Source organism: Mus musculus, chromosome 7, assembly GCF_000001635.26.
Source record: "Mus musculus strain C57BL/6J chromosome 7, GRCm38.p6 C57BL/6J".
NCBI classification, from domain to species: Eukaryota; Metazoa; Chordata; class Mammalia; order Rodentia; family Muridae; genus Mus; species Mus musculus.
In genome coordinates this window covers 29,181,531-29,203,522 of record NC_000073.6, presented here as the reverse complement: position 1 = coordinate 29,203,522, position 21,992 = coordinate 29,181,531, and the positions used below count along the sequence as shown (strand labels likewise).

Here is a 21,992-nt window from a genome sequence, read left to right as displayed (position 1 = left end):
AAACACAAAACGCCCAGGTCTTCCTATGCAACCTTGGCTAGCCTAGAGCCTGATATATAGATCAGACTGACTTGGATCTCGTGGAGATCCACCTGCCTCTGCCTCCCCAGTGCTGGGATTAAAGTTGGTTCTCCATCATGCCTGGTCTCGATATTTAATACATAGATAAATGTTACATATACAGATATGGGAAGGAGAGATGATTGAAAAATTAAAGGCACTGGCTTCTCTTGTAGAGGACACCGGTTTGATTTCTAGCCTGCTATGATGGCTTATACCTGTCTGTAACTCCAGTTCCCAAGAATCAACAGTCCTCATGTGGCTACCCCAGGCACCAGACTTAAATACATCAGGGAGTCCACCTACACATACAAAAAAGAAATATATATGTAAATACACATATATGTGCATGTATACACATATATATGAGAGAGTCAGGAAGACAGGCAGAGACAGAGACAGAGGGAGAAGAGCCAAGGATAGTGGTGCACGTTTTTCATCCCAGCACTCAAGAGGTAGAGGCAGGCAGATCTCTGTGAGTTTGAGACCAGCCTGATCTTGATTTACATAAAAAGTTCACAGCTAACCCAGGCAACATAGTAACACTCTTTATAAAAAAGACACACCCGCGCACGTGTACACACACACACACACACACACACACACACACACACACACACACGGCTGGAAAGGTGGCTCCACAGTTAAGAGCACTGGCCTGGTGCCTACAGATGCCAGAAGAGGGCACTGGATCCCCTCTAACTAGAGTAAGAGTTGTGAGCCCCCAAGTAGATGTTCGGTATGGAACCTGGGTCCTCTTGAAGAACAACCAGTGCTCTTAACCACTAAGCCATCTCTCCAGGTTCAACATGGACTATTTTTTTTTTTTATCCATGGGAGCAGAACTCCGACATGGGCAGAGGGACTGTTGAACACATTGTACACTGTTTAGCTCCAGGTTGTGTACAATGCTCAGAACTTGGGTAGTGTGCCTATCTGAGCAGTTAGACCAGCATGGATACCCAAGGCAGAACTCAGAGGCTGAGGTCTCACACTGTCTCACACATTATTCTCTGCTCCCCTGCAGCTGAGTATTGACAGTTGCTGGGTCGGCTCCTTCTACTGTCCCATTCTTGGCTTCTCAGCCACCATCCATGACGCCATTGCCACCGAGAGCACACTCTTCATTCGACAGAACCAGCTTGTCTACTATTTCACAGGCACCTACAGCACGCTCTTTGACAAAAGCCATGGCAGTAGTGAGTACACTGGGCTGGGGGTAGGGGGCAGGAGGCATGTGGGTGTCAGAGAAACAAAACCAAGAAGGATATTGACCAGAAAGGAAAAAGTCCAGGCATTACCATGGTGTACACCTTTCATCCCAAAACCTGGGAGACAGAGGCAGGGGCATCAGGAGCTTATGGTCACCCCTAGCTACATAACCTGTTTGAGGTGAATCTGGGCTACATGAGACTCTGGAGAGGCGGGAGCACACACATGGGTAGGGACGTTGCCAACCTCTAATCCTAGCACTTGAGATGATCTAGTTCAGGGCAATCATGGGATTTGTATGTATGAATTAGGTCCCAGAGAGCCTGGGACACTGAGTGAGAACTGGTTCAAGCCACTCCCTCTGAGATGGAGGAGAGGCCAAAACAAACCAGGAGAGGTGGGGCGCACCTGTGGGTTGGCTTACCAGACCCAGAAGCCCATGAGCACTTGGCTTCAGACAGATGTCTATCCAGGTACTTGTTGTAACTCTTGATCTCCTTGCTAAGCTTGGTGATTCCTACCCACACCCAGACCCAGAGAGTCACACATCTTTTGGCTAGTGGCTGCATGATGGCAGGGCCTCTGACTTGCCTCAATCTGTCCAACACACAGTTCAGAACCAAGGGAACAAAAGAAGGGGTAGCCCATCTAGACCTCACAAACAGCCCCAGTAGAATGGTACATACATGGGGGGGGGCAGTGGGTGTTGGGGAGAAAACCCACATTCCGCCAGAGTTCTGGTGCTCTGTGCGGCAGACACAGAAGGAGTGCTGCATGCTTTCCACATTGGCTTTCCACATAGCCCCGTGTTGGTGTCTCCCTGTGTGAAGCCACTAAGCCCCAGCTCAGTAGGTAGTGGACAAAGGGCAGTTCTAGATACCATGTTCTTAGTCTAGGGCATCCCACACTAGATACTGTGGGAGAACTGAGAACACAATGGGGGCCCTGGGGTCAGCTCTGGAGCCGAAGGGAGAAGAAGGTGGGTGTGTGTGGGTGTGCGGTGTGTGGTTCCCATGGGAGTGAGAGTCCTTGGTCCAGACTGTGGCTGGAGCACAGGATGGCCTTCTGGCAGGAGGTTAGACACGGCTCCTTAGGGGAAAGCCTATCCCATTGCTCAAGAACAGTGGGCATTGATGAGCAGAGACAGTCTGTGGTTTTAGAGCTTTATTGTAGAACGGCAGGGAGAAAGAGGAAGGTAGAAAGAGGGAGTGAAGCTGGCCATGGCCATGTGAAGAGAGGGGGGAAGGAGAGAGAAGGAGGGCTAGAGAGTAAGAAAGGTGAGAGTTTAAGAGAGCGAGGAGGGGCCAAGCAGCTCCTTTTATAGAGGGTTGGACCATCTTGCTGTTGCCAAATAACTATGGAGAGGAGCATACCTGGCTATGGTCAGGTAACTCTGGGGTGGTGTCTAGCCGGAATGCCTGGAGCTTGAGACATTGCCTGCTTAACTGATAGTCACACATCTCTCCTGTGGGGGCTGTGGGAGTGGTAACTTCTACAGGATCCAGGGGTCCAGGAGACATGATCAAACACCTTTAGTCCCATATAGGTGGAAATCACCACCTATCAGGTCCCCCAGGGTTCTAGATATTTGCTCGACTGGAGACCAGGCTGCCTGTACCCAGCCCACTGCCCCACACATACCAGATACCACACTGCAGCATTAAGGAAGGCAGCAGCTGGAAGCTGGCCTATTTGAGAGCATTCTGGGCTATATATGGAGTTTGAGGGCCAGCCAGAGCTACATTGTTCAAACCCTGTCTCATAAAACCAAAGCCAGTCATAGCATGCTAGAATTCAGGGGTAGAGGATAGAATGGGGATGGGGTGTTGTTACAAAAGTGACAGGTGTTGTTCTCAAGTCTCCCCAGCTCCACAAAGACATGTTGCTCCAGGCTAAGAGGACAGGTAGCAGGCTCTGTAAGACCCACAAGGAAAGGGTTGGGATTCAGGCCCCATTTTGACCAACCTGGTTTTGAGTCCCATGCTTGTCCCCCCAGGCAGATGGGTTCGTGTCCTGCCTAGCGAGTGCATCAAGAGACTGTGCCCGGTGTATTTCAGTGGCAATGGTTCTGAGTACGTCCTAGCCCTCACCACTGGCAAGAATGAGGGTTATATTCACATCGGGACCATCACAGGTAAAAGCCATGTCTTCTGAATACTCAGGAAAGAATTTTCTACACTCTCACCTAGGGCTCCTATTCCTTGCCATGTGTCCTCAGGAGAGGTGGCAGGCTCAAAGTTGTTCTGTATGTATGGAAATGGGTATGCTTGCTGCTAAGCCTGAGGACTTGAATTCAGTCCCTGGGACCCACATGAAGAAAGAAAAGAGCCAAATCCCACAGGGTGCCCCTCTAACCCACACATATGTGCACAGCATGTAGGGATTTGGGGCCATCCTGGTCTATGTAGGGAATTCCAGGATAGCTAGGGTTACATAGTGAGGCCTTCTCTCAAAAAAAAAAAAAAAAAAAAAATAGGGGAAGGACCAGAGAGATGGCTCAGAGACTGAGGGCACTGGCTGCTCTTCAGTTCCTAATCACATTCCAGGGGATCTGATGGTCTCCATTGGCCTCCTCCAACACCAAGCACTCAGGTAGTACATATACATATAGGCATGCAAACACACACACACAAAGGGGATCATAACAATGCTATTTGTGTGCTCACACGCAGTATTAGTCAGGACTACCACATTTCTTGGTAGTCAAGAGGTCATACAACAGAGGCAGGCACGGCCTTCCTCATTCCATGTTCTCATTCCACATCATTTACTTGGTTGTTTTTGAGACAGGATCTTAGCATGTAACTTACTCTCTTGGAACTCACTATGTTGAGTAAGCTAGCTTCAAATCTATAATGCTCTCCCAGCCTCTGCCTCTGGAATTAAAGGCCTGCACCGACAGTCAGGAATCCCACCAAGATACTCAGTTTCCCCCCGGGATCTGCCAGGCCCAGCGGAAAAGATAGTGTGTGTGTTTGTTTGTTTGGGTTTTTAAAAAAAGAGCAAAAAAAGTTGATAAGCTGGGCAGTGTTGGTGCACACCTTTAATCTCAGCACTCAGGAGGCAGGGACAGACCCATCTCTGATTTAGAGGCCAGCCAGGTGGACAGAGTGAGTTCTAGGACAGCCAGAGCTCTACAGAGAAACCCTGTCTGGAAAAACAAATGAAAAAGAATAGTTGATGAGTCCTTGTAAACAAATCTCATAGTGACAACCATATGTAACACAGGTACTCCCACTGCCACCTGCCTGCTCCATGGAACCCTAGATCTGTGGCTCTCGCCAAGTAATAGGAGTTCCCTCACACACTTTCCCATCTGTAAAATGGGACCAGATGACAGTACTGTAGTATTGGGAGGGGGTTAATATTAAGATTAAATAAATTCACTGGACATGGTGGTGCACAGATGGTAGTCATAACCCTTGGAAGTCTAAGGCTGAAGGACCAAGAGCTGGAAGCCATCTTGAACTAAAAAAGACAAACGCAGGGCCAGAGTGTGGCTAAGTATTAGACAGTCTGTATGGAATCTACCAGTAAATGCTAGGTCACCCATTGTGCACCAACACACCTCACTACATCACTTCTAACACCCAGCCACAGGATGCACTCTGACTGGCCTGTATTGGTCACACCTCCATATCTAAAAAGGTTTTTGAGACATTAGGTTAAGTGTAGGTCAAGTGTAAAGATGAGAATGCCGGGAGTCAGCCTGAACCCTAGAACCCCTGGACTAAGAGGTTCAAGGTGTGGAGGACCCCGATGGAGTTCTGGTTGGGTAGCATGCCCTGCAGGTGCTGGTGGACTAGAAAAGGCCTGAGAGTGGCATCTGACTTGATCCACAGATGGCCTCGTGTCCTTCGAGATGGTGCCAGATGGCTGGTCAGTATGTGAAAAATTACCAGGTACTCATTTTTTTTTGTGTGTGTGGGGGATCTGGAATAGGAGGGTGGTAGGCCTTTGAGAAATGGTGTGAAAGGTTATGGGGATAGCTGGATTCTAGACTGCTGTGGATTTTTCTCTCCCCCAACAGGTAAAAACTGCAGCATCGACTGGGCTACATACATCACTGATGAGAGGAACCTGCTGTTGTTAGTGAAAATTGACTCTGGGCAATTTTACCTAGTCAACTTTAATACAGGTAAATCAGGTTGCCTGGAGGTCAGGAGGGAACATGCAGGGGTGAGGACTGTCATCATAGGCCCACCCCACACATGCCACTCTTAGATAAGGTGTGCAGTGGGCTGGTGAAGCCAGTGTGTCTAGGACAGAGAGAAGAGGACAAGGTGGAAGCCTGCAGACCGAACAGAACTACATCAGGGAGGGCCCTGTAGTCCACAAGGAGATTCAGTTTTATGTTCCTTTGAGATAAAAACTGTTTCAAAAACGACAATAGTGGAGGAATCCCCAAGTGGACATCCAGTGTGTGTATACACATACTTGCATTTTGATATTCTATGTCAGCAAGGTGGCTCAGTGGGTACAGACACTTGCCACCAAAAGTGATAACCTAAGCTCAATTCTCAAGACCCGAATGGTAGAAAGAGGAAGACTCCCAAAAGCTGTCCTCTGTTGCTGAAGAATGCGCATGTGAATGCACGCATACACATACATAATGACATAGAGTATACATAATAATTCAAGGAAAATATTCTATGTTAAATGAAAAACCTCTAGATCCTTTAGGTTGGGTGGTAATTGTTTTTATTGTTTTTTTGTTTGTGTGTTTTTGTTTTTTGAGATAAGGTTGTATTGTGTAGCCCTTGCTCGCCCAGAACTCCCCTTGTAGACCAAGCTGTCTTCCAACGCTCAAAAGATTCACATGCCCCAGTTCCGAGTGCTGGGATTAAATAGTCACCTTGCTCAGTTGACAGCAGAGTCACATATAAAGCTTGGAGAATAGTAACTCTGACTTTGCTTACAGATATTGTGAGATTAGGGTTTCAAGAGAGTTCTTCAGGTTTCTGGGTGCTGTTTTCTTATCTCTAGAGTTCAAGACTCTGAATATCCTCTACAAAATACCAGAGTTTATACCGGAAGGTAGGACCAAAGGGCAAGGGTGATTTCCAGGGTGGACAGTGATCAGGAAGAGACCAGGTGAGCACTCTTCTCCTCTCCCCTGCCTCCTCATCTCCTCTGTTGTGGTCAGCTAAGGAACTAGACTTCTTGGTGCTCCTTGATACAGTGACATACACCAACACTCCTATGACACCCAAGGGCTTGTTCTTCAACACATTGAACAACATGTTGTACATCTGGGGCAACTTCATCCTGCAAAGGTAGGTGTAAGCCATCTCCCCAGGGACCCAGGCATACAGATGCGCCTGGAAACACACACATATTTGTTTATATAAATAATTTTAATCTGTTTTTGAGACATGTCTCACCTATGTAGCCCTGGTTGTCCCAGAACTCACTCTGTAGACCAGGCTAGCCTCAAACTCAAAGTTCTATCTGGCTCAGTCTCCCCAAGGCTGAAATTAAAGGCCTATGCTATAAATCCCAGTAAGGTTTTATTTTATTAAATTATTTGTATGTGTGTGTGTGTCTGTGTGGTGGTGGTACACACATAGGAATGCAGGTGTTTGTGGAAGCCAAAAGAGGATGTAGGAAACCCTGGAGCTGGAGTTAACCCAGGCACTAGGGTGGAGCTCAAGGTGTTGCTTAGGTTAGGAAAGTCCTTGGCTGGTAAGCCCTGCCCCTGGACCCTCACTAGTGGACTCTAGATGAGGACTCTGAACAGAATCCTCCCACTCCAGCTCTGGGAGCCCTTTTGTAAAATAAAACTTTTCTGGATGGGACACGTGAGCAATAGAAAGTGTTTTCTGGGATCTACCCTCTTATTCTTCAGGAACCCAGATGCCCTGTTCATGGACAATTGGCATCTGCTTTTTCATGATGCACTTGGTTAAAAGAAAGGAACCCAACTCAAAAATCACTTAAGCACAAAGAATCTGACTGTTGCATGGAAAGATGAAGGTCTAGCTTCATGCATGACTGGATCCAGGGCTCAAGGGCTTTCCACTAGGACCCCATTTCTAGGCAAGGTAGTACTTTTACTGTCCTAGGCCAGATAGCTGAGTCCTGGGGTCCCCCAAAAAGCAGAGATGGGGAGATAGAGGTCCAAGAGCACAAGGACACTCTCTTGCACAGTGGAAGCTAGAGCCACAGTCACAGGGTCACTTTGCTAGTGTTTACAATGCCAGAGAACAAGCAATCTGATTACTTGCTGTATTATGGATGTGATGGGAAAAACAGGTGTTCAGAACACCAGATGTGCCCATGCTCAGAGCCCACTCTCTCTGCCCCTGCAGCTACAATAGGGAAGAATTCATTTTTCTGGCGGACTTCCCCAAGGAGTCCACCATCAAATACATGGTCAACTCTTTCAAAGGACAAATGGCTGTTGTCACAGAAAATGAAGAGGTGAGATACCCTGTCTTTCTCCCTCAGCTCTCCTTGTTCACCTCCAAATCTTCCTGCCCTGTCAGGGTGAACACCCTCCAGGGACCCCCAAAATAAAGATCAGTAGAAGGCGCTGCCTATAACAGGGTCCTGGAACTCAGAGGGGATGGGGGACTTTTCCAAAGAGTACACATCCTTGGAAGGACACAGTGGAGTGGGAGAGTAGGAAGGCTTCCCTTGTTCCTGAAGACTCATATATATGCTGCTGGATCCACAGATCTGGTACTTTCTGGAGGGTGGCTATGATGTATACCAGGTGGTCCCTTCCCAAGGCTGGCGCACCTACCTTAAACTGCAGAAGATGCAAAAGTCTCCCCTGTATTCTACAAATGAGTCCTTGGTCTCCCTCTTCTATCAGGATGAAAATCTTTTCCAGGTGCCAGGAGGATTTGGTAGGGTGGAAATGGGGAGCAGGTTGGGAGCTACAAGGTTTCCACACCCTTACATGCCTGCTTCTGGCCCCAGCTAGTCTATCTTTTTGACGTTGGAAAAGAACGTTTAGTCAAGAGGCTCCTGCCTGTGGGAACACTGATGGAGTACAACCTGCCCAAACCCTTCACAGTGGTGAACCAAGGGTGAGAAGATTGGGCCCATGAAGCTGTCTCAGAGGTCCCACCCCTGGGTGGGACCAAGAGCCACCCTAAGGATAACCTGGTGGTGGGGATGGATGGGTGCAAAACATGGAACACAGATCAGAGGAAGAGTGCGGTGCAGGTGGAGGGCTTGGGGCATCAGGGAGGAGCTAAGCTATTACCAGAGGGTGAGGAGGAAGTGGAAGGGTGTTAGAAGGTGTATTGGTAAGGGTTTTACTGCTGTGAGCAAACACCATGACCCAAGGCAACTCTTTTTTTTTTTTTTTAATAAACAACAGGAATCAATTTTTATTTATTTATTTATTTATTATATGTAAGTACACTGTAGCCGTCTTCAGACGCACCAGAAGAGGGCATCAGATCTCTGTTACAGGTGGTTGTGAGCCACCATGTGGTTGCTGGGATTTGAACTTCAGACCTTTGGAAGAGCAGTCGGGTGCTCTTACCCCCTGAGCCATCTCACCAGCCCCACCAAAGCAACTCTTAAAACGACATTTAATAGGGGCTGGCTTACATGTTCAGAGATTCAGTCCATTATCATCAAACTGGGAACATGGCAGCATCCAGGCAGGCATGGTGCAGGAGGAGCTGAGAGTTCTACATCATCTGAAAGCTGTTAGCAGAATCCTGGATTCCAGGAATCTAGGATGAGGGTCTTACATCCCACACCCACAGTGACACACCTACTCCAACAGGGCCCTGCCCTCTAATAGTTCCACTCCCTGGGCCAAGAATGTACAAACTATCACATTCCACCCCCTGGCCCCAGTAGGCTTGTTCAAACATAAGAGCCTATGGGGGCCACACCTAAACAAAGCATAATGCACAAGACTTCAAAAGTCCCCATAGTCTATAGCAGTCTCAACAATGTTAAAAGTCCAAAGTCTCTTCTGACATTCATCCGATACTTAACTGTAATTCCTAAATCAAGGCAGGAAGCCAGGTGGGCAATCTCCAAACTCTGCATCTCTGTGTCTGATGTCAGTGTGGTCTTCAGATCTTCAATTCCATTTTCATCTTTGTTGGCTGCAACAACCTTCTTTGTCCTGGGCTGTCCACTCCCTGTTAACAGCTTTCCTCAGCAGAAAGCCCACAGCTCTGGCATCTCAACATGTTGTGGTCTGAAAGGCAAGTTCAATGTTACAGGTTCTCTTCCCAATATCTGGGATCCACGCATGATCTTCTGGGCTCCTCCAAAAGGCTGGCCTCACTTCTCTGGCTTTGCCCTCTGTAGCAGCCTTAGCTCAGATTGATCCACTCCATTGCCACTGCTATTCTTGGTGACCATCCCATGATACTCACATTTCTAATATGCTGGGTTCTTCCACTGCAACTAGGCTTCACTAATAGCCTCTCAGAGACTGTCTTCATGGTGACAAGCCTCAACTCCTTTGCGTGACCCCTTCAGTCCTGGGCTGTCAACTGCAACTGGGGATACACCTTCACCAATGGCCATCCATGGCCTCTCACAGGGCCAAGCTCCAGCTGTTCTTCATGTTGCCTTCATGCCTTCAAAACACGTACCACCTGGGAGATTCTTACACATTACCAAGTCCAGTCGCAGCATGAGATACAACCTTGGCTCTCTCTCTGGAACACAGCTTCTTTGTGTTCTCAGAAAACACTTCCCAGAACATTGCACCTCAGTGATGCTGGTCTCTTCTTCTTCTTTTTTTTAATGTGTAGCCCAGGCTGGCCTCAAACTTGTGATCCTTCTGTCTCTGCCTCCTCCAGCAAATCCTTCCTGCCTGTGCCACCACAAGGGGCAAAGGCTAATATCTTAGCTCCAGTTAACCAGCATCAATTGTCCCAGTAGTCTCTTCTATTCCTGAGTCTAAGTCCAGAGCCAAATGGCCTAAACTGCTGAGTTCTGCTGCTTTGCTCTCGCCCCCCATTCAACCTTCTTGCGGCTAGGATTAAAGGGGTGGACCACACTGGACTTGAGCTCTTTCCCACCTAGAACTTGCCCAGTCCTGGGCTGGCCTTGAACTCAGATATCTGTTAGGCTTTTTCTCCAGGGATTAAAGGTGTGTACCCCCATGCCTGGATCTAAGTTTAGCTGGGTAGGATCTTGCCCCAAAATGCTCCTCTTTTAATCTGTTATGCTCTAGAATATAGGACTCAGCTCCATTCTACTTCCTGGTTCCCCTCTAATATTTAAACCATATATTTTATATTTTTCCTAAGCTTGCTATGCTTGTTCAAATTGGTCTTCATGAAACTTAAACAGAGAACAAAGTCTGTGATGGGTGTTTCTGAGACTTCCTTTATCAATGCAATTAATGTAAATCTCTTTACCTTAGCTTAGGTAGACTCATCAGACTAGGGCAAAAGCAGCCATATACTTCTTCAAAATGTGACAAAAACAGTCTCTTGGCCACATATTAAAATTATTCTCCTCTGAAACCTGTAGAGCCCGACCTCCACAACAAATCACCCTCAACAACAAAGTCTTGCATATTCCTACTAGGATGGCCCACTAAACTCCACTTAAGGCATTCTACTGCTTTCCAAATCCAAAATCCAGATACCACATTCCAAACAAAAGCATGCTCAGGACTACCACAGCAATACTGATGTCTCTGGTACCAACTTCCAGGCAGCAAGGATGAGGGTTTTAAAGCTCTCCCCCACAGTGAAATGTCCACTCCAACAAGACTACACCTACTCCAACAGGGCCACACCTTCTAATAGTGCCACTCCCTGGGCTAAGCATATACAAACTGTAACACAAGGCAAGGAGAAAGACTGAGGGTTGTGAGACGTGGGAGCCTTACTTGTAATTGACAGACTTCAGAAATGACCCAGCTCTGTGGTTTCAGCACTTGTGAGGTTAAGGCTGAAGAATTTGGAATTCAAATATGTGAGCCAGTCAGGACTATATAGTGAGACTGTATGGAGGGAGGGGAAAGCTTTTGGGTATCTGCAGGTTGTGCCACCAGGAAGGCAGCTTGTGTGGGTAGAATCAAGTTATCAACCAATTGGGATGGAGGGAGAAGGGATCAATTAGAGAGCATATGGTGACTGATGGTGGAAGGGAGTGGGCTCTGGCCTGAGGGACAGCCAACTGAGTGTGTCTAGAGGCTGCTGAGAACGAGGGCACTGAACTGAGTTTGATATAGGCCAGGTTCATTTGGGGAGTCAGCAGCTCAGAAGTGGGAAATGCAGACTGGGGATGTTCCTAAAGAACTGTCAGCTTGGGGCTGGTGAGATGGCTCAGTGGGTAAGAGCACCCGACTGCTCTTCCGAAGGTCCGGAGTTCAAATCCCAGCAACCACATGGTGGCTCACAACCATCTGTAACGAGATCTGACTCCCTCTTCTGGAGTGTCTGAGGACAGCTACAGTGTACTTACATATAATAAATAAATAAATCTAAAAAAAAAGAAAAAAAAAAAAGAACTGTCAGCTTATCTCCCCTTCCATGTTGTTGCCCCCGGCTGCCCAGGAACTACAAGATGATCACCTTCACCAACACGTGCCCTTTTAAGGCCATTCATGCAGTTGATGTGCCCAAAAAACAGCATGCATCACGCACAGAGAGCTATGTTGCTCTGCCACCTCTGGTCTCTGAATCCTTGGGCTTCCACAACAATAACACACTCGCTGTCTATCAAGGCCTCGTCTATTACCTGCTGTGGCTGCACTCCAAGTATGATAAGGTGGGCACCTGGAGGCACTGAGGAGGGAACTGTTCTGTAGGGTGAGTTTGAGGGGTTAATTAAGCCAGAGCAGAACCTGAAGTTCAAAGACATAAGGAAGGTGAAGGGACAGGGACAGGAGACAGGACAGGTTTGAACTGGTTCTTAGGCATGAGGCCCTTGGATTTAGAACTAGGAAGGCATGTTTAGATTATACATACTGATATATACCTGTAAGCTCAACACTTGGGAAGTACACAGCAGGAAGATAGGAGTTCAGGACTAGACTGGGCTATGTGAACTTGCCTGCTCTAGGGGGGAAAAAAATGAACCTTGTTTAACAGTGTATGCTGTTATCCCAGAGGCAGAGATGAGCAAAACTCTTGAATTTGAGGCCCTACTTGATACACAAAACATGACCAGCTGAGTATGAATCACAGCACCCACAGAAAAAGCTGATTGTGAGGGCTGGGCTTGGAATCCCAGCACTGGGGACGCAGAGACAGGCAGAAGTGTGAGACTCACCAGTCAGAATACTCAGGTCAGGCCAGGGTTTGGTGTGAACTCCCTGAGCGGCTTCTTTGGAAACACAAGTGAGGTCTTCCTCTGGCCTCCACAAGCTGGCACTCCCCACCCAGGTCCACAAAGCTGAGTTTTGGGGCAGGCTGGGTGATTATCTCCTACTTCGGTCTATGAGCTAACTGCAATCCTAAAATTGTCTGCCTTCTTCTTCATGTCACCTCATGGTGTCTGACGGTTCCAACAGCCCTATGCAGACCCAGTGCACGATCCCACCTGGCGCTGGTGGCAACACAAAACAAAGGACAAGGTAGGTGGACATGTTGGGAGTTGGCGGAGGACAGCACTGAGGTACATTCCTCCTGGCAGGCGCCCACTAGCTGACCATCCTGTGCATCCAGGATTACTTCTTTTACCTGTTCAGCAACCGGCTGGCGGCAGAAGGCATATACATCAACATGAACGCCTACCAAAAGCTCTACAACATGTCGGGTGACTATGGAATACCCGATCTTTTCTTCCTAGACAAGGGCAACTGGTTCACCTTCACTGTGGTCTTATTGTCACATCAGGATACCTTCACAAGCTCTGATAGCCAAGGTCTATGGTTGGGGCCTACTTAGCAACCAAGGGACAAGGCCTGAATACTCTGGGGGGAGTGGGGTGTAGGTATCAGGCATCAAGCCCCACACCCAAACCCTGCAGGACCCACTATTAATGTGGACAAGAAGCTGTCATTGTCTCTGGTACTGGCGGATCCTGAGTGCCTTTCAGTAACTGCGACTCGGGAGTTCCTTCTTAATCGCAACACTCTGCTCACCAAGGTGAGGACGCCAGAGAGAGGTACAGGGTCTTGGCTGCTGTCCCTCTGGTCCTCTGCACAGTAAGTGGAAATCCACAGATCTTCTTACCCCACTCTGAGTCCCAGTTATCCAGCCTTTGAGTATCTCTGGATTAGGACAGATTTGGATATTCCTTTATTTCAGTCTCTCCTTTCTCTCTTCCTCAGATTAAAGTCATAGATAAAAAGAGATGCTCCGAACAGGGCATGGTTGGACGTAACATCAAGAAGACTTCCATGTTGATCAAGGTATAGTCCAAGATTTGGGGAGGAACATAGAGATAGGACACTGGCCCTTGGGATCTCCAATCACCGGTTCTTCCTCACAGGTCTTGGGCGCTCCTGGGAATTGCATCCAGCGCACGTACCTTGGGGACCACATTCAAGTACTGGAATTTGGGTACTGGGTCTGGTACTTCGGGTGGAGGGTTGGCTCAAGTCCCCTGAGGGCTGGTTCCTGTTGCTGTCCTAGGAGTTCTGTAAATCCATTCAGATTTTAAACGTACGTGTCTGAGTATTTTGCTTGTGTGTGGCTATTCACCACTTATGTGCCTGGTGCTTTAAGAGGCCAGGACAGAAGAGGCCTTTTGATGCCATGGAATTAAAGTTACAAATGCTTGTGATCTGTCATGTGGGTGCTGGGGATCAAACCCCAGGGCCTCTCCAATTGCAATTACACACTGCTACAGACCAATTTTATTTATCTATCTGTTCATGTATTTATCTTTATATTTATTTATTTGAAATTTCCAGTGCTAGAGATTGAACTCAGCCTTTGAAGGTGCTAAGCGAGCAAGCACTCTACCACTGAGACACCTGCCCCCCACCCCAACCTCACACAGTGTTCTACATTTTCTGACTCAAATGTTGTTCATTCTCTCCTTTGTCTTTGTTGCTCTCCTCTTGCTTACACAGGTACTATCCCCCCGCCCCCCCACACACACCTCTCAGCATAAAGTTAGTCATTGAGGCCCAGAGCAATGCAGACTAACCCAGAGAGCTCAGAAGTGGTGGAGGGCCTAGAGTCTTTGTTCTCTGTAACTGCTCTGTCCACTCACTAGCAAACTCACCTCAGGGTCCCTCTTTCCTGATCTAGAATGACCCAGGAAGTAGAAGACCTTTGTAATATGCACAGACTCACTAGATGGCATGTGTTAGGCTAAAGTAACAAGACACAAGCTTAATTGAGTCAGGATGAGTAAAGAGGAAAGGGGAGGGATTGAGCTGCTCACATCTTGGTGTATGCTGGGCAAAGTAAGAGAGAGAGAGAAAGAGAGAGAGCGTGAGCTCTAGAAAGCTAAAGGAGGAAGTTTAGAGGAGAAAATAGATAGGTTTTAGGTGTGGTCTTTCTTTCTCTTCCTTTCTTGGACAGGCTCTCCCTCGGCTGTGTAGACTGGCTTCAAACGTGCAGTGATTCAGCCTCCTTAGCTGGATCCCTTTTTGAGTTGCTAGAGGTGAAATGCTACTCATTACTGTAGGATGAGCCATGTGCCAGCCTTCTGGATGGATTTGGAAGGCTAAAGACAGGAAGCTAAGCAGGCATAATGAAGGCGTGCCTACATCCCAACACTGAGCAGGCAGAGAGGCTCAGCTACACCCTTAGCACCTCACTGTGCATTATAGGCCTGTGATCTATAGGGTCAAGCACATTCACAGTCTAGAACCCAAAATTTTTCACCTGAACATCTGGGAGAAATGGAAGTCCATCAACTAAGATGAGTTCTGTATAGGCCGAATCTTAGATGCCTGGGGTCTCCTAGTGAGTGCTGACTGATGGGTGATGTGACTAAGGCAGGCCTGTCATGGAAGGTGCTTTCTCAGCAGCCACCAAGCTCAGGGCACACACAGTCTCTGGATGTCATGACCTAGACCCAGATGGACCTAGAGAGATTCTTCATCCTGAAGACAATGTAGTGGGGGACAGGATGTCCCTGACCTATGATATTCTTTCTGGGCTCTATTTCCTTTGACTATCGTATGTTCCTTCTAGTGATTACAGTTCAAAGTCAGACCTCTGAGATGTGGGTAGGAGCTGGAGCCACGGACGTGCAGGTACCAGTGGCATTGCTATTGCTTGCCAGCAGTGTGGGGCATTGGGCTATGCACAGACAGCCTGGTCTCCAGTAGAGCTGAGGTCTGAACCCCAGTGGTGATAATCCACGTACTTGAGACAGAAGGAGTTCTCTCATGCTCCTGAGTTTCTGACCTTCAGGCTAGACTCATCCCCAGTTACCTAGCAACAGAAAATATAGCGGCATACCATTAAAAGGACTGTTTGGCCCCTCCTTACTCTCTCTCACACTCCTTTGTTCTCTTGCTCTTTTGCTCTCCTCTCCTCTCCTCTCCTCTCCTCTCCTCTCCTCTCACTCTCCTCTCACTCTCTTACTCTCTCTTTCTCTCTAGCCTTTCTTCTCTCCCTCTTTTACCTTCTCTCCCCCTGCCTTTCTATAATAAAGTTCTAAAACCACAGACTGTCTCTGCTTAGCTGCGCAGACTCTCACCTGTGTGGGAACCTCTCTTCCCTCAGCCCTTTCTCCCATAACCCCAGGCTACAGGATGTAACCCCGGGGCCCCTTTTGGTCTACAGGACTGCCCCCTTGCCCATCCCTGTCGAGTGAGTCAGAGGCTTGGATGCCCACCCTGGGCTGAGTGGAAAGCGTCTGATAGCCCTCACATGTCTGCCTGTCCAGAGCATAGGTGGAACTCTGGCCAGACGTGGGCTATCCTCCCTTCCCCTAGGCCCCTTTGTAGTTCTCATACAGCAGTATATGAATCCTACCTGTTTTGGCTCCAGTTTGGCCTTTCTGTGCCTAGTTGTTCATTTGTACTTTCAGACAGGGTCTCAAATAGCCGAGGCCTGCTTTGTAGCTAAGGGTGACCTTGAATTCTCTGACCTTCCTTGCCTCAGCCTCCAAAGGCTGAGATTACCAGTGTGAGCTCCCATACCAAGCCTACTGCCTATCCCCTGGACAGGGCCTCAGTCTGTAGCCCAGGCTAGCCTGAACTCACTACATAGTGCAGTCTGACCTTAAACTCTCACCTTCTGGCCTGCATTGTTTTTCCAAATGCTGGGATCCTAGCATGAGCCATGACAGCTGGTTGTCCCTCACCTTTGTCATCTGTTTTGGTTGCTGTTGTTTGACACAGGGTCTTGCTATATATAAAACACTGGGATTTGGTCTCAAATGCCAGATCCTCCGGCCTCACCCTCCTCGGTGCTGGAATATCAGGTACTTGCCATTGCATGTGGCTCCACATCTCTACTGTGGAGGACATTGCCTAAGGTGATGCTACATGTCTCTCATCTCAGTGCTCAGCAAAATGGGGCATACTAATGATCTGTACCATACAGGGCTCCTACAATTCACACAGGTTTGATTAAGAAAATGTACCAGGCAGTGGTGGGAAACAACTTTAATCCCAGTACTTAGGAGGCAGAGGCAGGAGGATATCTATGTGTATCAGGCCAGCCTGGGCTACATAATGAAACCCTCTAAACAAACAAACAAACAAACAAACAAAGAAAAGAAAATATGTTAAGCTCTTAGAATATTACCCAATGCCTGAACATTTAAGAGAAATACTGTCTTAATTGGGCATTATGGGACATACCTCTAACTTGTAGGGAGGTAGATGATATTCAAGGTCAGCCTGGGCCACAGAGGAGTCTATCTCATAAACCAAGGAAACAGGGCCTGGTGATGTAACTCCTTTAATCTGTCCAGCTCTTGGGAGGCAGAAGCAGGGTGATTTCTGTGACTTGGAGACCAGGTTGGTCTAGGTAGCAATTTCCAGACCAACCAGGGCTTCACAAGGAGACTCTGCCTCCAGCAGCTGCAGAGAACTTGAAGTTGAGGGAGCAGGAAAGTGTGATTGGGTCTGGGAGGAGTTAAGGGAAGGAAGGAAAGCGAATATGACCAAAGTATATATTGTATGAAAATTTAAAAGTTAAGAAAATGCTTATTAAAAACAACAGCAACGCCGGGCGTGGTGGCACACGCCTTTAATCCCAGCATTTGGGAGGCAGAGGCAGGTGGATTTCTGAGTTCAAGGCCAGCCTGGTCTACAAAGTGAGTTCCAGGACAGCCAAGCCTACACAGAGAAACCCTGTCTTGAAAAACCAAAAAAAAAAAAAAAAAAAAAAAAAAAAAACCAGCAGCAACAACAACAGGGCTGGAGCGATGGCTGCTGATACAGAGGTCCTGAGTTCAATTCCCAGCACCTACAATGGTGGCTCAAAACCATCTATGAAGAGATCTGTTGCCCTCTTCTGGCATGCAGGAGTACACACAGACAGAGCACTCATACATTTAAACCACCACCACAACAAAACAAAAGCAAACAAAGTCAAACAAGGGCTGGAAATGTAGCTCAGGGGTAGTGTGCTTGCTTAGTACTTGGAGGCGGCCCTGGCTCCAAGCTTAGCACTGGAAAGGAAAATCAGGCAGGTGGTAAGAATTTGGTAATAGACTGCAGTGTGGCCAACCAACCATGCCAGTGGGGGTGGGGGGTGCTACTGTGTGTTTTTAGAGGGGTGGTTTTCTTGATGCTCCTTCAAAGCAATCTGGACACCTGCCAGCAGGAGGTCTTTTTCTCACCCAGGGTATCAGGCTGGTACCAATATTCATCGGCTGTCCTCCTGGCAAGCGCTTGGCCTTTGATGTCTCCTACACGATTAAGCATTCTGAGGAGATAAACAAGCACTATTTCGACTGTGTGATTAAAGACGCCGAGATGCCATGCTTCCTCTTTCGTGACTGTGTGTTCCATCCCTTCTCTCAGATTTACTGCCCTCCTGTCCTGGCCATTTTGCCCTCCCTCACTTGTCCCCTCCCACAACAGCACCAGCACTTTTTGCTCTAACCTGGAGTCCCCCTCCACTCTTCTGTTCCTCTTTGGACAAAGCTAATGTCTTCCTCCCCTGCTCTCCTTCCCAACCCACAGTATTCCAGCCCTTCTTCTTAGTCCAAGACTTGGTGACTGGCGACTCTGGCAGTTTCTTGGGCAGGTGAGGAGAGACTGGTTGCTGGTTTGGGATACTTGGCAGTGGGAGAGGGAGATGTTCAAGACTCTACTTGATCCATATTTACCTCTGCATTCTTTAGTTACGTGCTGAAGGTGGTGGGTGGTGGTCGCACACTGAACACCATCAGAGACTACACGGAGGAAGAAATCTTCCGTTACAACAGCCCGCTGGACACGTAATCCCTTGGGGACCCCAGTCCACAGTTGGTGGGTCTGGTTTGTAGGGTCACCCCTCCCACTTCCAGTTATGCAGGGGACTCTTTCTGCAAGCTACACTCAAGGTGCCTCAGACAGTAATGTCTAGGGTTCCACAATCCTGCCCCACCTACTAGGTCCCCACCCTTAGGTGCTGAGAACTATTTCTGCTCTCAACCCACTTTGACTTTATATGGGCCTGCATAGAACGAATAGCCTCATCTGGAAAACAAAGGTCGAAAGGACCACGGAGGACAAAAAGTTCTACATAATGTCCCATGAGAGCCCTGGAGTCGAGTGAGTGCAGGTCCTGAGAGTTCCACCCTCCAGGCTAGCCTTGAATTCACTGTGTAGTTGAGGATGACCCTGTTCCTCAGAGTCTCCCACACAGGTTTATGGGGGTCTGAGTTTCCAACCCGGGGCTTGGTGTATGCCAGGCAAACCTTCTACCTACTCAACTGCTCCCCCCTGCTGTTATTTCCCCTGTTCCCTCACCCTGGTATTTTTGTTTTACACAGAGTCTCACTATGTGGCTCCACCTATCCTTAAAATTATGATTGTCCTACTTCTGAAATGTGGGGACTATAGATCCGCCCTTTGCACAAGCTTTTCCCCACCTCATCCTTCTGGCCCATTGTGCTTGTCTCTAAGAGGCTTCCCAGATAATACCTTAACCGTATTAGTGTTTCCAAAGGAGGGCTCTCCTTCGTAGAGAGAGGCTCTCCTGGAAGTCCAGGGCCTTTTACTCTGCCTTGCAGCCTTAGATCACATGCTCCTTCCTTCAGGAGGGCTTAGCCATGCCCTTTTTTCCCCAAGATGGGCAGTCAATCCCTCTGAACTCTCACATGCCTTTCCCACCCTGAGCCTTTGCCTGAACCTCCACAACCTTCCCTGGCCCTCTGCCTGCATATCTACCTCCTCACATTTTGGTCCTGGCCTCTCAGAGCCTGTCCCTGTCTCCTGGAGGACCTGTCTCTCTATGCACAATTTGAATAGACACAAAATAACATTTTAAAAATGAAGAAGGAACAAGTTAACGCCTGGTCAGAGTTCATTGACAGCTAAGTGGAGATTTTAACAAATGAAGAAACTATAGAGGACCTAATTAGTATGCAGGGGTTTGAAAACCATTTTTAACCAATGAAAGAAAAAAATAAGGCAGCAAATGTGTAGGCTTAGGTTTCTTTCTTTCTTTATTTATTTCTTTCTTTTTTTTTTAGGATTTATTTATTTCATGTATGTGGGTACACTGTCAGTGTCTTCAGACACACCAGAGGTGGGATCGTATCCCATTACAGATGGTTGTGAGCCACCATGTGTTTGCTGGGAAATTGAATTCAGGACCTCTGGAAAAGCAGTCAGTGCTCTTGACTTCTGAACCATCTCTCCAGTTCTAGGCTTAGATTTTTTAATTTAAGATTTTATTTATTGTATGTACATGAATACACTGTAGCTGTCTTCAGACACACCAGAAGAGGGCATCAAATCAGTTACAGATGGTTGTGAGTCACCATATGGTTGCTGGGAATTGAACTCAGGACCTCTGGAAGAGCAGTCAGTGCTCTTAACCACTGAGCCATCTCTCTAGCCCGGGGCATTCCTTTTTGAACAGTGCCCATTCCCTTGATGTCTACAATATCACCCTTCTTGTAGATTCCTATGTCTGTGGCCAAAGGAACAACACAATGTTCCCCCCCTTTTTTTTTTCTTTCTTTTTTTTTTTTTTTGGTTTTTAGAGACAGGGTTTCTCTGTGTAGCCCAAGCTGTCCTGGAACTCACTTTGTAGACCAGGCTGGCCTCGAACTCAGAAATCCTCCTGCCTCTGCCTCCCAAGTGCTGGGATTAAAGGCATGCACCACCACGCCCGGCTCACCATGTTTCCTAAAAGCCTTAGAGAACATATACCAGATGCCTCTCCTCCTTCCCTTTGTGTTTATCACGTTGGCTAGTTACTAGAAGATGGCCACCACGGCCGAGGTTGTCAGATCTTATTGCAGATGGTTGTGAGCCACCATATGGTTGCTGGATTTGAACTCAGAACCTTCAGTAGAGTAGTCATGCTCTTACCCGCTGAGCCATCTCGACAGCCCAAGGCTTAGATTTTTTTTTTAAACCTACTTTTAATAAGAGTTCTCAAATGCTTCAGCATCATACGATATAGCCAGAAACTTACACTTCAAAATGGGCAAATTAACCAACTGCACCCAAGACCATGTTCGATCTGGGTTTATTGAATAATGGACAAGAGGGAATTAGTGAGAAAAGATGTGAGTCTGTACTTAGCTGGTGTCCAGACTGTACTTGTGGGATGAAGGTGGCATACAGTAGGTATTTAGTCCAACATCTAGATCAGTTGGCAGGTGGAGGCAGCAGGTAGCAACTGAGCAGCCAGACTGCTTGATGGCTGGTGCTCAGACAGCCTTACTCTCTGAGACTAGAGACTGGAGGTGTGGCTCTGTTGGAGGGTGCTTGCCTGCAGTACTGCAATGAGTTGAGTCTTGGCCCAGCAGTAGAATGCTTGCCTAACTCTCATGAGGCCCCAAGTTCAGTCTGAAGCACCATAGTCACCAAGCAGCAGGCAGATTGGAGAAATTAGTGTTTCCCCTGGACTGTAGGTGCTACAGCTGTCTACTTTTGGACTTGTAGGTGGCTGTGCTTGGAGAACTCCCCTTGCTATGACATCATCCCCCAAAGCATCTACCCACCTGAGTTCTTCTTCAAGTTGTTAGTGAGCAATAGGTAAGCCAGGCATAAAGCCTAGGTGTATGTTGAGGGTGGGGATGCAGTGTGCTGAGATTGTCCCTTGACATTTAACTCAATCCTGGACTCCATTCCCTCACCAGAGGTGTAGACAATAGCACATACTGTGACTACAAGCTCACCTTTATAGTGCACATCCATGGGCTACCGCTCAGCAGCAAGCGGTCCTCCTTCATTGTTATGGTGAGTGGCAGCCAAAGGCTTCCTTACTGGGTGGGCAGGGGGTTCACCTACTACTATACCCCAACCCCAACCCCGACCCCTTGTGACTGTTGTACTGGGCTTGCAGGTGTCTACCAGCTTCTTTATAGCCCTGGTTGTCTTCTACATCCTGTTCTGCCTCGTGTGGCCTCACATAGTGAAGGCCTGGGTCTCATTTCGCTGGAAGATTCACAACATGATGGCACCAGAGACCTATTCATCTTCCTCCTCTTCTGGGGGCTTCACCCTCCATTCTCACAGCTCAGAGGGAAGTTTTGAGGGTCCCTCCAGACCAGGTACCAAAGAGGACAATGTTCAAGCTAAGAGAGCAAAGGTGGCCTGAGTCCCTGGTCTGTACTCTTCCTCATGAACCCTTAGGCCTCTCCTCATGGGAATGCAGCCTGCCACCTCCCCAGGACTTTCTGGTTGGCTAGAATGCTCATGTCTCATTCAGACCCTAATAAAGCCTCCTTGCAGAATCAGT

General features: G+C 47.9%; 1 protein-coding gene across 24 annotated transcripts in view; it reads left to right on the top strand.

Moving 5' to 3' along the window:
• Catsperg1 (cation channel sperm associated auxiliary subunit gamma 1) overlaps nt 1-21,991 on the top strand; it is a 34,058-nt gene extending 12,067 nt beyond the window's left edge. For 10 of the 24 annotated variants that reach the window (XM_006540090.3, XM_006540091.4, XM_006540094.4 and 7 more), the window contains 22 exons: nt 1,088-1,259; nt 3,269-3,406; nt 5,115-5,174; nt 5,303-5,410; nt 6,259-6,309; nt 6,419-6,548; nt 7,584-7,695; nt 7,952-8,110; nt 8,200-8,309; nt 11,775-11,988; nt 12,734-12,796; nt 12,888-13,086; nt 13,192-13,310; nt 13,496-13,576; nt 13,657-13,713; nt 17,930-18,086; nt 18,272-18,335; nt 18,433-18,528; nt 18,755-18,844; nt 21,194-21,286; nt 21,391-21,490; nt 21,597-21,991. In XM_006540090.3, coding sequence (XP_006540153.1) covers nt 1,088-1,259; nt 3,269-3,406; nt 5,115-5,174; nt 5,303-5,410; nt 6,259-6,309; nt 6,419-6,548; nt 7,584-7,695; nt 7,952-8,110; nt 8,200-8,309; nt 11,775-11,988; nt 12,734-12,796; nt 12,888-13,086; nt 13,192-13,310; nt 13,496-13,576; nt 13,657-13,713; nt 17,930-18,086; nt 18,272-18,335; nt 18,433-18,528; nt 18,755-18,844; nt 21,194-21,286; nt 21,391-21,490; nt 21,597-21,851 — 2,628 coding nt within the window. In that variant the 3' untranslated portion in view covers nt 21,852-21,991. Of the gene's footprint in view, nt 1-1,087; nt 1,260-3,268; nt 3,407-5,114; nt 5,175-5,302; nt 5,411-6,258; nt 6,310-6,418; nt 6,549-7,583; nt 7,696-7,951; nt 8,111-8,199; nt 8,310-11,774; nt 11,989-12,733; nt 12,797-12,887; nt 13,087-13,191; nt 13,370-13,495; nt 13,577-13,656; nt 13,714-17,929; nt 18,087-18,271; nt 18,336-18,432; nt 18,560-18,754; nt 18,845-21,193; nt 21,287-21,390; nt 21,491-21,596 lie in introns of those variants that run through there. The other 14 variants (NM_001164658.1, XM_006540079.2, XM_006540078.2 and 11 more) reach the window with 13 other exon arrangements.
• The last annotated feature ends 1 nt before the right edge of the window (nt 21,992 follows it).